The sequence below is a fragment of the Ursus americanus genome, chromosome 3 (assembly GCF_024610735.1).
Source record: "Ursus americanus isolate L20-20 chromosome 3, mUrsAme1.1.p, whole genome shotgun sequence".
NCBI lineage: Eukaryota > Metazoa > Chordata > Mammalia > Carnivora > Ursidae > Ursus > Ursus americanus.
Window position 1 is genome coordinate 69,417,025 of NC_142129.1, and position 14,099 is coordinate 69,431,123.

At 36.4% G+C, this 14,099-nt stretch overlaps 1 protein-coding gene across 4 annotated transcripts in view; it reads right to left on the reverse strand.

Annotated features, from left to right (window-relative positions):
- Positions 1-14,099, reverse strand: part of ANKIB1 (ankyrin repeat and IBR domain containing 1) — a 165,207-nt gene that overhangs the window by 44,398 nt on the left and 106,710 nt on the right. For all 4 annotated transcript variants that reach the window (XM_045793273.2, XM_045793271.2, XM_045793272.2 and 1 more), the window contains exons 7-9: positions 7,980-8,068; positions 2,796-2,940; positions 1,044-1,210 (exon numbers count right to left, since the gene is read on the reverse strand). In XM_045793273.2, the coding sequence (XP_045649229.2) occupies positions 1,044-1,210; positions 2,796-2,940; positions 7,980-8,068 (401 nt within the window). The remainder of the gene's footprint in view (positions 1-1,043; positions 1,211-2,795; positions 2,941-7,979; positions 8,069-14,099) is intronic.

Consider the following 14,099-nt stretch of genomic DNA (forward strand, 5'->3'; position numbering starts at 1 on the left):
AAAATTGGTAGGGACAGTAGTTTTCTGACACCTGACCTAGAGAGTTCAGTGCTATACATAGACTGGCAATTCAAGAAATATTTTTAGCTAATGATAATGTTGATGAGGGTAAGAAATAGACCTTTCAGGGTAGGAATATTTCCCTAACTATGCCTTTTTACTATTTAGCAGTGCTATAATTTGACTTTGGTTTCTGGTAAGTAAATAAATAGAGTCCTATATCCATCTAAAGTATACCATTGCATATGTGATAAATCTGGAAATGAGAAAAAAGGAGAACAAACACTATTTCTTTTTCTGATCATTTAATTACCTAAAAAAAAAAACAATGGTTAATTATCATCGAATCTACTCTGAATAAAGCAGAATGCTGACAGGCAGACATATAGTTAAATGCTGATGTCGGACATATAGTTAAAAAACACAAGACACACAAAGTGATTCTTAACTAGGACTGTGCATTAGAACCACCTACAAGCTTCTTTTTAGGGGCCCTACATCAAAACCTACTAAATCAAAATCTTATTTGTTGGGGCCTATGATGAAAATTTGGGAAAATGGGTCTTAGTTAATTCTGGGCATCCATGGTTAAGAATCACTGCTGGAGTCTTCAATTTTAAGAAAAAAAGTAAAGTTCTTAACATGTTCTAATCTATTCTCAGCAATTTGTTACTAGAGTTTAAGTGCATGGGCTCTGGAATCAGAGCTGGGCTCTAATCCCATTTTTGCCATTTCTTAGCTGCATAACCCCGGGCAACTTCTCTATGCCTGAGATTCTTTATCTGTAAAATGGGTATAATAACAACACTCGACTCATAGCAGCATTGTTGGGAGAATTCAATATATGAAAATATCTGGCATAAAGCTTGGTACACATCAAGGACACAATAAATATAAACTATGACTACTCATCACACATTTTTTTTAATTAATAAGAATGATATCAAATATACTACACTCTAAAGGCCTAATTCAAGGTGCAAAGTCTCTTTAAAAACTGTTAGAAGGGTGATTAGGCTGATTCCAACTTGTCTTATACTGACCAGCAGAAGAGGTGTCCTTTTCCACAGTCCACAGCAGGAGCTCTGAGCAAGGGAAAGCTGAGTGTATCAGACCCAGATGTATTTGACCCTTGTTTTGTAAGTCTGACCGCTCTTTCACAGCCTGGAGTAGGACACCATTTAATGGCAGGATTATTTTCAACGAAGGCCTGTTGAAACATGTCAATTTACTTTAGATGGAAAAAAAGGGTGAACTAAAAAACAAGGAGTAATCAGTCTCAAGAGACACTTAAAATAGTACCAGAAAGTATAGAATTTAGTAAGAAGGAAAAAAGAGGTAATTACCTTAGTAACAACATGACATTTTAAATTTATGTTTTCTTTAATCTAAAAACCAGGTAGATGATAATGAAGTAAAAATGCAACTTTTCACACAGAAAATGTTTAATTTAAAAATGTTTTCTCATACAATATGCTGCCTTTCTGATGGAAAATAATTATATGATTACTAGTTGCATTAGTACTGTAAATTTCTAAATGGCACTCCAATAATATAAAAATCAAGATTATGATGCTTTCTTTGTTACAAAACAGCAGGATACCTTTTTGAAAAGTTCATATGTCATAGGGTTTAGACCTCAAAAAATCTGAATAAATTTTTTTTTTAGGGAGAGAGCAGGAGCAAGCACACATGCCTATGAGAGGGGCAAAGGCAGAGGGAGAGAGAAAACCTTAAGGAGACCCCCCTCTGAGCACAGAGCCTGACGTGGGGCTCAATTGCATGACCTGGAGATCATGACCTGAGCTGAAATCAAGAGTCGGACACTTAACTGACTGAGCCACCCAGGTACCCCCAAAATATAATTTTTAAACCACACAAGAACATAACTTACATATTTCTGGACAATTCTTAAATGAAAATAAATATAGAAAAAAAAGGAAACATTATAATTCATTATATGAAACTATTCTTTGAAAAACCCCATTCCAAGTTGATAATCTTTACTTCTGAATATTTACATTTAGAAGTCTAAAATATGTCTTTTGGAAAACTGCAAATAGGTACTATTTACTTTGAACACTGTCTTGATCAGTTATAAAAGACCAGTCGGTAAATAGTTTTGAACAAGTTTTTTTGTTTTTGTAAATTACTACTTCAATTTTTTACTTTTATTTTATCTACCATGATTATAAAAGAATGCTTTAGGGCCCCTGGGTGGCTCAGCAGTTGTTAAGTGTCCAACTCTTGGTTTTGGCTCAGGTCATGATCTCAGAGTCGTGAGATCAAGCCTCATGTCGGGCTCTGTGCTGAGTGTGGAACCTGCTTGGGATTCTCATTCTCCCTCTTTCTCTGCCCCTCCCCCTACTTGCATGTCTGTGTGTGCTCTCTCTCTAAAATCAATAAATAAAATCTTTAAAAAAATAATAGGGACACCTGAGTGGGTCAGTTGGTTAAGCATCTGTCTTTGGCTCGGGTCATAGTGTTGGGCTCCCTGCTTAGTGGGGAGTCTGCTTTTCCCTCTCCTTCTGTGCCATGACCTCCCCACCCCTGCTGGCTCTTGTGCATGTCCTCTCTCTCTCAAATAAATAAATTAAATCTTCAAAAAAAAAAAATGCTTTAACTGAAAACTTTAATTAATGCCACCATTCCTTCATGCAGTTTTTCTGGGAGACAAAAGTCAGAGTCCATTATTTTGTGTGTTTTTAAAAATAAAACAAAACAATTAAATAAAACCTGTTATACAGATTTAATAAAAATAAAATGAAAATGAAATCAGATAACTGGCAGCATACCTTAATATCAAACTGTAGATATCGTTTGTCCATCTCCTTAGAAACTACACTTTCTATGATATCCACAGGCACAAGTTGGAAGCAATCATATGCAGGGCAGAAAATGTTGTGAGCTTCACCTTCTTGAATTTTCAGATTCAAAAACCTATTAAAATTATCAATTGATAGAAAAAAAGGAAGAATATAATTTATTTGCACATTCTAAGAATTTTTTCTTTATGCTGAATTTTCTGTTAAGAGTATAATTAAAATAACACAATGAACAAAGTATGAAGTATCAATTGTAATACACTGATTTATAAAATTCACAAACATTACTGAACACTTACTACCTGCCCAACCATTCATTCATTTATACATATATACACACATATAAGAATATATATACTTGTATTTATGTTTTATATATGTATTTTTTACAATGTTCTTCTTTTGCTTTATCCTCTCTAAAAGTCTGAAACAAAATCATTAACATTAAAATTTCAGAAATGAGTGGTTTAGAAAGGTTATATTCAATTCATGATATTCTGTACCTTTAAAGAAAAGGGACCAATTATATAGAATTAAGTCATGGATAATCCAAGTAATTTGGGAGAGGCACTGGAAGATAGCACACCTTTTTGAAGAAAAGACTCTCTCCTTAAATTCCATTTAGATGAGTATTAAGTTGCATGTCCTACTCTAGGCACACTAGTTGAGGTAGTAGGGAAAAGGTATCCTGGAGAGTGGCAGGAATCTAGCCCAAGGTGAATTAAATGGTTAAGGAGCAGGATTTTGAGTTAGAGAATTCCAGGTCTGCCACTAACAAGTCATATGATCTTCAGCAATTTATTTACCTGTTCTGCCCCTCAGTTTCACTATCTGTAAAATACAGATAATAATAAGCATTTCTTGGGGTTGTTACACAGATTATATGACATAATGTGTGTGAATATTTGCAGGGTGCCTGGCATAGAATAAGAATTTATAAATTTTAGCAAGGGTTTTATTTTTATTGTTATTACTATTCCCTATGGAAAAACAAGAAACAAATTAGCTTTTGAAGTGTCATTTAACACTTAAACCTAGAGAAAATGGAAAACGAGGCACCTAAGTCACCAGTCTCTAGTGATCACCATCAACAATTTGACTATTTTGCCTGCAGTATTTTTCCTTTGGTTCTCTCAGTGTCTTAATTCAACTGCACCTAATCCCCTCCCCCCCCAAAACCAAGCTAACGGAGACCTCATCAGACCTGCTCCCTCTGGTTCATTTCCACCTTCTTCCACAATTTCATCTTGGCACTTCAAAGAAAACAGAGCCCTCTCTTAATATTCTCCCTTCCACACCCCGAACCCAGCCATATCCTTAGCTATCTTTGCCTTCTTCTCACTACTCATTTCAGTGAAAGAGAGCTTACTGCCCAAGCTAATCCGTAAATACTCTGGCCAGCTCCAGAACTTGCACAGTCCAGAAACCTATCCCTTCTCTATGTCTCTGTCTTTCTGCCTATCTCCCTCCCCCATGGGTCTTTTCTTCGGCATAATCAATATGCTCAAGTTTTTTCCTACCCTGAAACATTTCTCAACTAAATGATCCTTTTTAGCTCCACTTTCCTTTCACATCAGTTTCTTGACAAAATATTTTGATGATTTGTCATTCCTTCCTCAAGTCCATCGCATTCACTTTTCAACCTGCAACACTCTGGCTTTTATCACTTTTTCACTGAATGGCCAGCTCTCAATAAGGCTATTAAGACTACCCATTAGCCCAAGGATTTAAGACTTCTCAGTTCTTATCTGCCTTGACTTCTATGGAGCATCAGACACTGCTAACCAGTTCCCTCTTTCAGATTCTCTCTTTTCTCTGGCTTCTAGGACTTAAATTTTTCCCCCTGGTATTCTTCTTACCTTTGGTTGCTCCTTATTCATCTTTTTCACCAGTGTTTTTTACTCTCCTGATCACTTATGTTTTACTGTTTTCTAGAGTTTTCACACCAAAACTCTTCCCCCCCTTTCTCATTTCATTCGATCTTCCTGGGTGATCTAAATACTCCCAACTTAAACTACCACCTGTATGCTAATGGCTCTGAAATTTAAAGCCCAGATCTCCCTCCTTAGCTACAAATCTTGACTACACACAAGACTTTTGTTTAAATGTCTCATATGCATTTAAAATTCAACATATTTAAAATCTTACCCTCTATTTTTCAATATGATTTAAAAACCACATATGCTCCACAAAACTCCAACATATCCCAACAGAAGGGCATTCTGTACCTTAGTTATAAGGTAAAAATTACCTGTATTTCTCTGTGTCGAGAAAAACCATTTGGCAGAAATAAAGATGGATGAAGTGTGCAGGGGAAATACTTTAGAGCAGCAGTTCTCTAAGTGTGATTTGTGGACCTGAGACTTTTCAGAGGGTTAATGAGGTCAAAACTATTTTCATAATGGTATTAAAACTTTTATTTTTTAGGTAAAACTGCTAGTGCCTTAGCATGAATCATGGCAGTGGTGTTAAAACTATACTGGTAGACTTTATATTCTTCGCTGCTTGGCACTTGCAGTTAAAAAAAAAAGGCCAGTTTCATTTAAGAATATCCTTGATGGAGTAATAAAAATTATGAATTATTGGTTATTAATAAATTTTATTGATTTATTTTTTTATATTAAATCTTAACTCACAAGTACACATCTTTTGGGTATTCCGTGCAAAGCAATGGTCAGGAAGCATAATGAATTTCTGCTGCTGCATACCAAAGCATGGTGGCTGTCTCAAGGAAAAGCACTTAAGAAATTGTTCAAGCTACAAGTAGACCTACCTGTGTTTATCATGGGATACTATTTTTATTTGAAACAGCAACCACAAATAATGATTACTTGGACTTGGGTTTATAGTAGATTTTTCTGGAAAATGAATTAAGTGAGCTTGTCATGTCAAGGAAAAAAGTTGACAGAGAGAAATCTGGGGCAGACTTTACCTATGTTTTTATCTTGTAGGTCAACCATCCTTAGGAAGAGGATAATAACTACCATTTATTGAGTAGTAACTATGTGCCAGGCCCTATTCGTTTTAAGCATTTTTCATACAGTAAGCCATTTAACAGTAAACTGATAAAAACTCTATGATGTACTTACTATTATCATCATTTTATAGATAAGGAACTTGAGGCATAGGGAGGTTACCACTTACCTAAATCAACAACTAATAAGTAGCAGGAAGAATAATCTAGGCTGGGTAGAAAATAATAATTTCCCTTTCGTTTAAGCCCTTGGAGCAGACGCTTCAGAGCATCTGGCTGGATTGATGACCTTACGGAGTAGGGAAGACTAAAATAAATTGAGCATTTTTGAACTATCTAAGGACCTTTAAAATTTTTTCCTTGCTTCTTAAACAAAGAAGTTTCTTTTCTATATGCCTATGAAAGGACTGCAATTAATTTAAAAATGGTTTTATCAATGTATAAATCACCTAACCTGGAACTTGTTTTCCTGCTGCTTGATTTGACAAGAACTACTGGCAGGATGATAGGAGGGGGAAACCTAGGTAGAAACTACGTAGGTTGATAAAGTAACACAGAAAATAATCATTAGATCTTTCAAATTTAAATCTTACCATAAACTTCCCATGGCTAGTCTGTGATGAGTATGGGAGATGGTTCCTGTGACATAAGTTTGGTGAGGGAGGTAAAGGAAGTTCAAAAAAATTCAAGTAAATCCCTTGGGGAGGCTCAGTTTTCACATAGAAACCATGGCCAACAGTAGAAAACTTGGTAGAACCCAGAAAATACTCCCTAATACAACAGAATTAACAATTTTAAGCTAAATAAAGTGATGTATCTGTGGAAAATCTTCTGCATCCACAACTAGGTCAAAGTTAGCTTTGGATTGTATACCTGACCCTTGCCAATCAGCTTACCTGTATCAGCTGTACTGATTTGATTTTATCTAATTAGATTCAGAGTAAAGTCTAGTCTATGTTTTAAAAAGAATGACCAGATACTCTCATTTATTCTGACTTTTTAAGAAGCAATATTTCTCCCCTCCAAATGAAATCTTCCCTCTTTTCCTGGTTTAGAAAACAAAGAAAATGTACTCAAAATGAAACCAGAATGACAGAAAGATGAGTGGTTATCTAAAAAAATTGGAGGAAGGTGGTGGGAGGATGAGGGAAGCAGACAGAGAAGGGTGGGAGGGACTTCAAGGAGAATTGAGGAACCTTTGGGGATAATGGATATATTCATTAGATTGTGCTAATGGTTTCTTGAGTGTGTACATATGTCAAGGCTTATTGAATTATTTATTTTAAATATGTAGTTTATTATATGTCAATTATACTCCAACAAAACTGTTTAGGACAATAACAGAAAATTTGCTCAGGTTCTTGTTCTCTCACCCAACACGGGATTCCCCAGCTCCCTAAACTTGGTATTTGGTACTCCATGAAAAAGAATAGTTTGAAATCTTCCGAGTTTTAAGATTTCCTTAATTACTAATGACATACATTGCTTCAGTCATTAGTCAGTAGATTTACATGCTTCAGAGATAACATGATATTGTACTGCTCATTAATTACATTGATCTTCTCCTTTGTTTTGTCTGTAAACCTCTACTGAAAAGTGCAACATTACAGCAAAGTTAATGGATGGTATGAGAGTATAAATCTTGGCAAGATAATGGGAAGGAGGGTAGAGACAAACATGAGAAACAAAATAAATTTCCCATTTGTACCCAACCATGTGTAGAAGAGACATCAACCTTTGAATTGATTGAAAAGTAATTTTAAACATACATGTTCTTATAGATTTCAAAGGCTATTATTTGTCACAAAAATTTAGAGAAAGCATAAAACAAATGCTTACAAATTCTTAGAATATATTCTTGATACTTAGGTGTAGGCTTGAAATTTACATTAGATGTAATGTAAATTAAATACTAAGAAAACTTACTTCCATATACCTGATTTGTTATCAAAAGTACCTTCCATTAAGCTAAAGAAAATTAAATGATTTTACTGAATACCCAGGAAGATGTAAAAATGAGAAAAAAAAATTCTTCCTTATCAGTGAAGTATATATATTTCAGCACAACTCTGAAACCGGTATGAATAATCCATATCATTAAATATCAAAAGCAGGCAATTTTATTACCAAATCAGAGTGCTATCATGCAGTAAGAAATACTAAGTTGCACATATACTCACGACTCCCAACATCCTCTACAAAAGTCATGTCCGCAGGGCATATCCACTGGGTCTTCAAATACAGAAATACTGCACATACAAATATCACACTGGAAATGAAGAAGAGCAATGATTTAAAAGAAGTCATATTTCAGATAGAGAACAATATATTTATTTATTCATTGGTTTAAGGCAAAAATACTACTATAGTAACTATAAAGTTAAGTGTTTCAAAGTTATAAGAGAAGTTAAAGTTAGTGTGCTTACTTCTGATTGAATAACAAATACCATGCCTCACTTCATTACAAACTGTTAAGGGACTTAAATGTTTCTGTTTTTGTTTATTTAAGATTTTATTTATCTCAGAGAGAGTGAGTGAGTAAGAGAGAGAATGAGCACGAGTGGGGGAGGAGTAGAGGAAGAGGGAGAGGCAGACTCTCCACTGAGCAGGGAGCCCGATGTGGGACTTGATCCCAGGACTCCAGGATCATGTCCTGAGCTGAAGGCGGACGCTTAACTGACTGAGCCACCCAGACACTGCGGGACTTAAATGCTTTAATGCATAAGTCAAACTCCTGAATCCCAAATTTATGTATTAATCAGCAACTATGCATTTGGGGAAAAAAAAGTACAACAAACCATTAAAATCTATTCAGATCAAGAGCAAACTGTCCACTGCAAAATAACCACTTCAGTATCATGTCCTTTAGCCTATACTCATCCCAGAAAATCTAAAAAAACAGATCAACATTGTGTTTGCAAGATAAAAACTCTGGATATTCAGAGTAGGAATTTAAGGATTTCTACCCAAGGAACCCTGATACAAAACTATGCATCTTCTAAACAATGACTTATTAGAAGCAAACATTCCAATGTTACAGATGCAAATTACAGAAGTAGGATTTTATTTTCCAAGAAGGCCTAGGTAAAACCCAGAATGCTTTCATTTTTATCACATATTTTGAGGGGCTGAACCATTAAGGAAACGTCAAAATTTCCTGTAACAGTATACCAATGATATGCCAATTAAAAACACAGACAATATCAGTAGTATTTCTCAATAAAAAGCAAATATTACGGAAATGTATCTAGATGACACATCCCAAAGCTTTACTGAAACAAATACATAATTGTCAATATAAGTGTTTTCAAAAAAATATAAACATTTTTTCATATTTTTTAATTTATACTGCCTATTGCAAACACAACTTTTATTTTATTTTTTATTTTTTAATTTAATTTTATTTTTAAATTTTATTTATTTATTTATTTACTTACTTATTTATTTATTTATTTATTTTTATTATATTATGTTAGTCACCATACAGACATCCCTGGTTTTTGATGTAAAGTTCGATGATTCATTAGTTGAGTAGAACACCTAGTGCACCATGCAATACGTGCCCTCCTTACTACCCATCACCAGCCTATCCCATTCCCCCACCCCCTCCCCTCTGAAGCCCTCAGTGTGTTTCTCAGAGTCCATAGTCTCTCATGCTTTATTCCCCCTTCTGATTACCCCCCCTTTCTTTATCCCTTTCTTCCCCTACCGATCTTCCTAGTTCTTATGTTCCATAGATGAGAGAAATCATATGATAATTGTCTTTCTCTGCTTGACTTATTTCACTTAGCATTATCTCCTCCAGTCCCGTCCATGTTGCTGCAAATGTTGAGAACTCGTTCTTTCTGATAGCTGAGTAATATTCCGTTGTATATATGGACCACAACTTCTTAATCCAGTCATCTGTTGAAGGGCATCTCGGCTCCTTCCACAATTTAGCTATTGTGGACATTGCTGCTATGAACATTGGGGTGCATATGGCCCTTCTCTTCACTACGTCTGTATCTTTGGGGTAAACACCCAGTAGTGCCATGGCTGGGTAACAGGGTAGCTCAATTTTTAACTTTTTAAGGGACCTCCACACTGTTTTCCAGAGTGGCTGTACCAACTTGCATTCCCACCAACAATGTAGGAGGGATCCCCTTTCTCCACATCCTCTCCAACAATTGTTGTTTCTTGCCTTGTCAATTTTTGCCATTCTAACTGGCATAAGGTGGTATCTTAGTGTGGTTTTGATTTGAATTTCCCTGATGGCTAATGATTTTGAACATTTTTTCATGTGTCTGTTAGCTATTTGTATGTCTTCATTGGAAGAGTGTCTGTTCATATCTTCTGCCCATTTTATGATTTGCTTATTTGTTTCTTGTGTATTGAGTTTGAGAAGTTCTTTGTAGATCTTGGATACCAGTCCTTTATCTGTAGTGTCATTTGCAAATATATTCTCCCATTCTGTGGGCTGCCTCTTAGTTTTTTTTAATGTTTCCTTGGCTGTGCAGAAGCTTTTTATCTTGATGAAGTCCCACAAATTCATTTTATCTTTTGTTTCTCTTGCCTTTGGAGATGTGTCATGAAAAAAGTTGCTTTGGCCAATGTCGTAGAGATTGCTGCCTATGTTCTCCTCTAGGATTTTGATGGATTCCTGTCTCACATCGAGGTCTTTCATCCATTTGGAGTTTATCTTTGTGTATGGTGTGAGAGAGTGGTCAAGTTTCATTCTTTTGCATGTAGCTGTCCAATTTTCCCAGCACCATTTATTGAAGAGACTGTCTTTTTCCCACCGGATGTTTTTTCCTGCTTTATCAAAGATTAGTTGCCCAAAGAGCTGAGGGTCCATTTCTGGGCTCTCTATTCTGTTCCATTGGTCTATGTGTCTGTTTTTGTGCCAGTACCATGCTGTCTTTGTGATCACAGCTTTGTAGTACAGCTCGAAATCCGGCATTGTGATGCCCCCAGCTTTGTTTTTCCTTGTCAACAGTTCCTTGGCGATTCGGGGCCTTTTCTGGTTCCATACAAATTTAAGGACTATTTGTTCCAGTTCTTTGAAAAATGTCCTCGGTATTTTGATCAGGATAGCACTGAAAGTGTAGATTGCTCTGGGTAGCATGGACATTTTAACTATGTTAATTCTTCCGATCCATGAGCATGGAATATTTTTCCATCTTTTTGTGTCTTCTTCAAAGTCTTTCAATAGTGATTTATAGTTTCTAGAATATAGACCCTTTACGTCTCTGGTTAAATTAATTCCAAGGTAATGTATGGGTTTTGGTGTTATTGTAAATGGGATGGATTCCCTAATTTCTCTTTCTTCAGTCTCATTGTTCATGTATAGAAATGCAACTGATTTCTGAGCATTGATTTTGTATCCCGCCACATTACTGAATTGCTCTATAACTTCTAATAGTTTGGGCATGGATTCTTTTGGGTTTTCCATATAGAGTATCATGTCATCTGCGAAGAGAGACAGTTTAAATTCTTCTTTGCCGATTTGGATACCTTTGATCCCTTTTTGTTGTCTGACTGCCATTGCAAGGACTTCTAGTACTATGTTGAATAATAGTGGCGAGAGTGGGCATCCTTGTTGTGTTCCTGATCTTAAGGGAAAGGCTTCCAGCTTTTCCCCATTGAGAATGATATTTGCGGTAGGCTTTTCATAGATGGCTTTTATGAGATTGAGAAATGTACCCTCTATTCCTACACTCTGAAGGGTTTTAATCAGGAAAGGATGCTGTATTTTGTCAAATGCTTTTTCTGCATCAATTGAGAGGATCATATAGTTCCTGAGTCTTTTCTTATTGATATGATGTATCACGCTGATTGATTTGCGAATGTTGAACCACGCTTGCATCCCAGGTATGAATCCCACTTGGTCATGATGGATAATCCTTTTATTTTTATTTTATTTTATTTTATTTTTTGCTTTATTTTTTTTTTCTTTTCTTTTTTTTTTTTTTTTTAAAGATTTTTTATTTATTTATTTGACAGAGACAGAGATAGCCAGCGAGAGAGGGAACACAAGCAGGGGGAGTGGGAGAGGAAGAAGCAGGCTCACAGCAGAGGAGCCTGATGTGGGGCTCGATCCCATAACGCCGGGATCACGCCCTGAGCCGAAGGCAGACGCTTAACCGCTGTGCCACCCAGGCGCCCCATATTTTTTTTTTATTTTCTTATATATTTCTTTTTTTTTTTATTAATAATGATTTTTTATTATATTATGTTAGTCACCATACAGTACATCCCCGGTTTTCGATGTAAGGCTCGATGATTCATTAGTTGTGTATAACACCCAGTGCACCATGCAATATGTGCCCTCCTTACTGCCCATCACCGGTCTATCCCATTCCCCCACCCCCCTCCCCTCTGTAGCCCTCAGTTTGTTTCTCATAGTCCATAGTCTCTCATGTTTCATTCCCCCTTCTGATTACCCCCCCTTTCTTTATCCCTTTCTTCCCCTACTGATCATTCTAGTTCTTATGTTCCATAGATGAGAGAAATCATATGATAGTTGTCTTTCTCTGCTTGACTTATTTCACTAAGCATTATCTCCTCCAGTCCCGTCCATGTTGTAGCAAATGTTGAGAACTCATTCTTTCTGATTGCTGAGTAATATTCCATTGTATATATGGACCACAACTTCTTAATCCAGTCATCTGTTGAAGGGCATCTCGGCTCCTTCCACAATTTAGCTATTGTGGACATTGCTGCTATGAACATTGGGGTGCATATGGCCCTTCTCTTCACTACGTCTGTATCTTTGGGGTAAACACCCAGTAGTGCAATGGCTGGATCATAGGGTAGCTCAATTTTTAACTTTTTAAGGGACCTCCACACGGTTTTCCAGAGTGGCTGTACCAACTTGCATTCCCACCAACAATGTAGGAGGGATCCCCTTTCTCCACATCCTCTCCAACAATTGTTGTTTCTTGCCTTGTCTATTTTTGCCATTCTAACTGGCGTAAGGTGGTATCTCAGTGTGGTTTTGATTTGAATTTCCTTGATGGCTAATGATTTTGAACATTTTTTCATGTGTCTGTTAGCCTTTTGTATGTCTTCATTGGAAAAGTGTCTGTTCATATCTTCTGCCCATTTTTTGATTTGTTTATTTGTTTCTCGTGTATTGAGTTTGAGAAGTTCTTTGTAGATCTTGGATACCAGTCCTTTATCTGTAGTGTCATTTGCAAATATATTCTCCCATTCCGTGGGCTGCCTCTTAGTTTTTCTGACTGTTTCCTTGGATGTGCAGAAACTTTTAATCTTGATGAAGTCCCACAAATTCATTTTATCTTTTGTTTCTCTTGCCTTTGGGGATGTGTCATGAAAAAGGTTGCTTTGGCTGATGTCGTAGAGGTTGCTGCCTATGTTCTCCTCTAGGATTTTGATGGATTCCTGTCTCACATCGAGGTCTTTCATCCATTTGGAGTTTATCTTTGTGTATGGTGTGAGAGAGTGGTCAAGTTTCATTCTTTTGCATGTAGCTGTCCAATTTTCCCAGCACCATTTATTGAAGAGACTGTCTTTTTCCCACCGGATGTTTTTTCCTGCTTTATCAAAGATTAGTTGCCCAAAGAGCTGAGGGTCCATTTCTGGGCTCTCTATTCTGTTCCATTGGTCTATGTGTCTGTTTTTGTGCCAGTACCATGCTGTCTTTGTGATCACAGCTTTGTAGTACAGCTCGAAATCCGGCATTGTGATGCCCCCAGCTTTGTTTTTCCTTGTCAACAGTTCCTTGGCGATTCGGGGCCTTTTCTGGTTCCATACAAATTTAAGGACTATTTGTTCCAGTTCTTTGAAAAATGTCCTCGGTATTTTGATCAGGATAGCACTGAAAGTGTAGATTGCTCTGGGTAGCATGGACATTTTAACTATGTTAATTCTTCCGATCCATGAGCATGGAATATTTTTCCATCTTTTTGTGTCTTCTTCAAAGTCTTTCAATAGTGATTTATAGTTTCTAGAATATAGACCCTTTACGTCTCTGGTTAAATTAATTCCAAGGTAATGTATGGGTTTTGGTGTTATTGTAAATGGGATGGATTCCCTAATTTCTCTTTCTTCAGTCTCATTGTTCATGTATAGAAATGCAACTGATTTCTGAGCATTGATTTTGTATCCCGCCACATTACTGAATTGCTCTATAACTTCTAATAGTTTGGGCATGGATTCTTTTGGGTTTTCCATATAGAGTATCATGTCATCTGCGAAGAGAGACAGTTTAAATTCTTCTTTGCCGATTTGGATACCTTTGATCCCTTTTTGTTGTCTGACTGCCATTGCAAGGACTTCTAGTACTATGTTGAATAATA